The 3,146-nt window shown below is 40.0% G+C and overlaps 1 protein-coding gene across 1 annotated transcript in view; it reads left to right on the plus strand.

Moving 5' to 3' along the window:
- The window catches only part of LOC127742961 (leucine-rich repeat extensin-like protein 3), a 1,291-nt gene extending 685 nt beyond the window's left edge, over positions 1–606 (plus strand). Inside the window, exon 2 of the mRNA XM_052255638.1 lies at positions 56–606. Within this exon, the coding sequence (XP_052111598.1) occupies positions 56–606 (551 nt within the window). The remainder of the gene's footprint in view (positions 1–55) is intronic.
- The last annotated feature ends 2,540 nt before the right edge of the window (positions 607–3,146 follow it).

The raw sequence follows: 3,146 nt of genomic DNA on the forward strand, positions 1-3,146 counted from the left end.
GTGCGCGGTGAGTATTACATCTACTGTGCGGTACCTCGTATCCGTAATTATGTAGTTCGTGGTAGACCTTTCCAGTACCCTATTAGGACAGCATACTTTAATCCTGATGCACCCTATGATTTTCCTTTATCTTGGTTACACCCCGGCGGACCTGGGATACCTCATCCTGAGGAGAAGATGCCACCTCCACCTGACTATCCTCCTCTACCTGATGAGCCTATACCTGCCCAGCCTATCCATGAGTCACCTCCTGCACCTTTTGTCCTTGATGAGTGGGGTGTTCCTGTGTTGCCACCCAAGCTTGATCCTTTACCTGAGCCGATCGAGCCTCCTGTCTTTGATGAGCAGCAGGGACATGAGTATGATCAGATCATGGAGGTGCCACCTCCTTCTCCCGACTATATTTTGTTTGGTAGCTATCCTTTTATGGTTCCTGTGGCCAGCAGTGGTTCCTCTGCTATCACTCCGGCAGAAGAAGAGGACGAGGAAGAAGAAGATCCAGAGGAAGATCCTAACTTCATAATTATCTCCTCTAACAGCGATGACGATGAGCCAGGTGAGGCGCCAGCAGGCGAGCATCACCATTCGCCCGGTGGTTTTTCGTGAGGTACTCTGGACCAGGATTGAGGAGATTTTTTTTGAGACGCCTAGTCTAACTTCAGCACATTAGAGTGTCTCCCTCACTTTTGTTAGCATGATTAGAGGGAATAGGCATATCATAAAGTTAGGCTAGCCTGGGTGCCAGCTTAGGGGCTTTTGGTCAGGCCAGGCCCTGGGGCGTCTTATGTACATATATGTACATACTATATGAGCCACTGACTTAGGGGTGCTGTACTATAGCTATATGCTTATATAACTGAGCCACTTCTGTAACATGATGTATATTATAGTGTGTTACTCCATATTCTATTATCTTTTATTTTATGTATGTGAATGTTTAATTATCCCTTGATATATGGAGGGTATGCGACTTTAAATTATTCTTGTTTTAAAAAAAAATTACTTGTAAAATTTGCGGTGTTTTAACAACGTACAGGCTTATAGTTATTAATTAATAATACAGAAAAGGAAAAACAAGTTGGTAACATTCAATTTCTAGTATGATCTAGACATGCTAGAAGTTGGGTTGTTACACGGTTTAAGTTTCATTTAAGTACCGTGTGGTGTGATGAGAATTCCTAGGCTAGATGCCCCTAGAATTAGGTTTGGATTATGTAAATAGTTGGAATTAATATGCATAGTTGATGTGTTATGTAAATTGATGATTGAGTTGAGAATTGTGTGAACTTGCATGTTTGGTGTGTCGTGAAATTTGATAAAATTGGATAATGATTAATAGTTTGTGGAATATGTATTGGATTGTGAATTTGGGCCGGAGGCCGGAAAAGATAAGGACAGTAAGTATATGGTTGATGATTGGTGATTCAATGAATGATAGTGATATATAAGTGTTTGAGTATGAGCTTTTTCTGATTATTGAACTTGAAGGCTTGGATGTTGCTTGAATTGAATTATTGAGCTAAGATTGATGAAAATCGAGAATTGATGTGTGGTCGATTGAATAAGGAAGTTGGAATGTGGTTCAGGTTGAACTGGTAAAGTTTTGGTTGGATTAGAAGAGGTTTGAAAAGAGTATGTTTTGAAAATTGAGGTTTGTTAAACTTTTGGTAAAAATGAGTATGTTTTGAAAATTGAGGTTTGTTAAACTTTTGGTAAAAATGAGTTTTAGGCCAACTTTGAAGGATCATAACTTGAGACTCAAAGCTTAAAATTGAATGAAACTTGTTTTAAATTAAATATTGCTTTGAGGGCTTTAAATTGATATAAAATTTGTAGAAAATAGATTTTTGTAGAGAAAGTTATGATCGTTTAAAGTTTGGTGTCAAAATATGAATTCTGTGATGTTGCAGAATTTTTGGTTTCTGTTATGTGCACACACACACAGTCTTGTGCGCACGGACACGCTGTGTATATTTTTGAAAGCATGCGTACGCACACCATTGTGCGCACGCACACATGGGGATATAGCTACTGTTGGGAGTGCTAGCACTCCCTGTGCGCACACACAACCAACAAAGTTTTGCAGGTTATGCGCACGCACACACTGGGAAGTGCGTTCTATTGGGAGCGTTCGCACATTCTGTGCATACACTCAACAATGAAAATTTTACTTTCTGTGTGTACGCACAGCCTTGTTCGCACTGGCACTTTTTGAAAATTCTTCTGGGCGTGCATACGCACAACCCTGTGCATATGCATGCCGCCTTATTTTTCAAAGAAAACCTTGCTTTTAACTGTTTTACCTTCCCGACAAGCTTGCAACTTTCTGTAACACTTACTTAAAATCTTTTTACCAGTTTTAGAGTATTGAATCAAGAGAGAGAATAGTAAGGGAATAAGAGGGGTAATTTTGATTATGAGATTAGAAGACCGTGACTTAAGCTTGGTAAATTCTGTGGATGAGATTAGAGGAGAATTAATGATGAATCATGAAAATAATTATGATTATGATATTGTTAGCAAGAGTGATGATAAGGATGAGGTTGTTAATGAGAATGATGATGATTATGAGACTGATAAAGAGGATGACGATGATTATGAGATTGTTAATGAAAATGATAACGATTAAGAGATTGATATTAAATATAATACTGATTGTGATACATCTGCCTGGGTAGATGCAGTGGCACTGATCCACTTGCTCCGGGACGTAGTGAGATACACCTGCTTGGGTAGATGCAGTGGCTTTGATTCCATTTGCTCTGGGTTTGGTTTGCAACTCCTGGGGTAGATGCAGTGGTTAGCTCCCACTTGCTCCCAGTCGAGGTTTATTTGAGATTTGTGAAATTATCTGAGTTTCAGATTTCCTTGGGTAGATGCAGTGGGTCGGCTCCACTTGCTCTAGGTTGAGATCCAAGATTCTGTTGACCTTGTGTTGTAAGATGTGGCCGGACACTTAGACCTTTTTGGATGAGCTCTCCCCCATGGATATTTTTATTTTATTGATTATGATTTTGAGGTTGGGGATGCGCGCTCGCAGGGACTGTCCAATGGTTAGCTACCAGAACATATCGGGTTGGCTTTGTAACCAACAGATGATATCATCAGCCACAGGGTAGGCATTCATCATTTTCATATGTTTGACT

Source organism: Arachis duranensis, chromosome 10, assembly GCF_000817695.3.
Source record: "Arachis duranensis cultivar V14167 chromosome 10, aradu.V14167.gnm2.J7QH, whole genome shotgun sequence".
Taxonomy (NCBI): Eukaryota; Viridiplantae; Streptophyta; class Magnoliopsida; order Fabales; family Fabaceae; genus Arachis; species Arachis duranensis.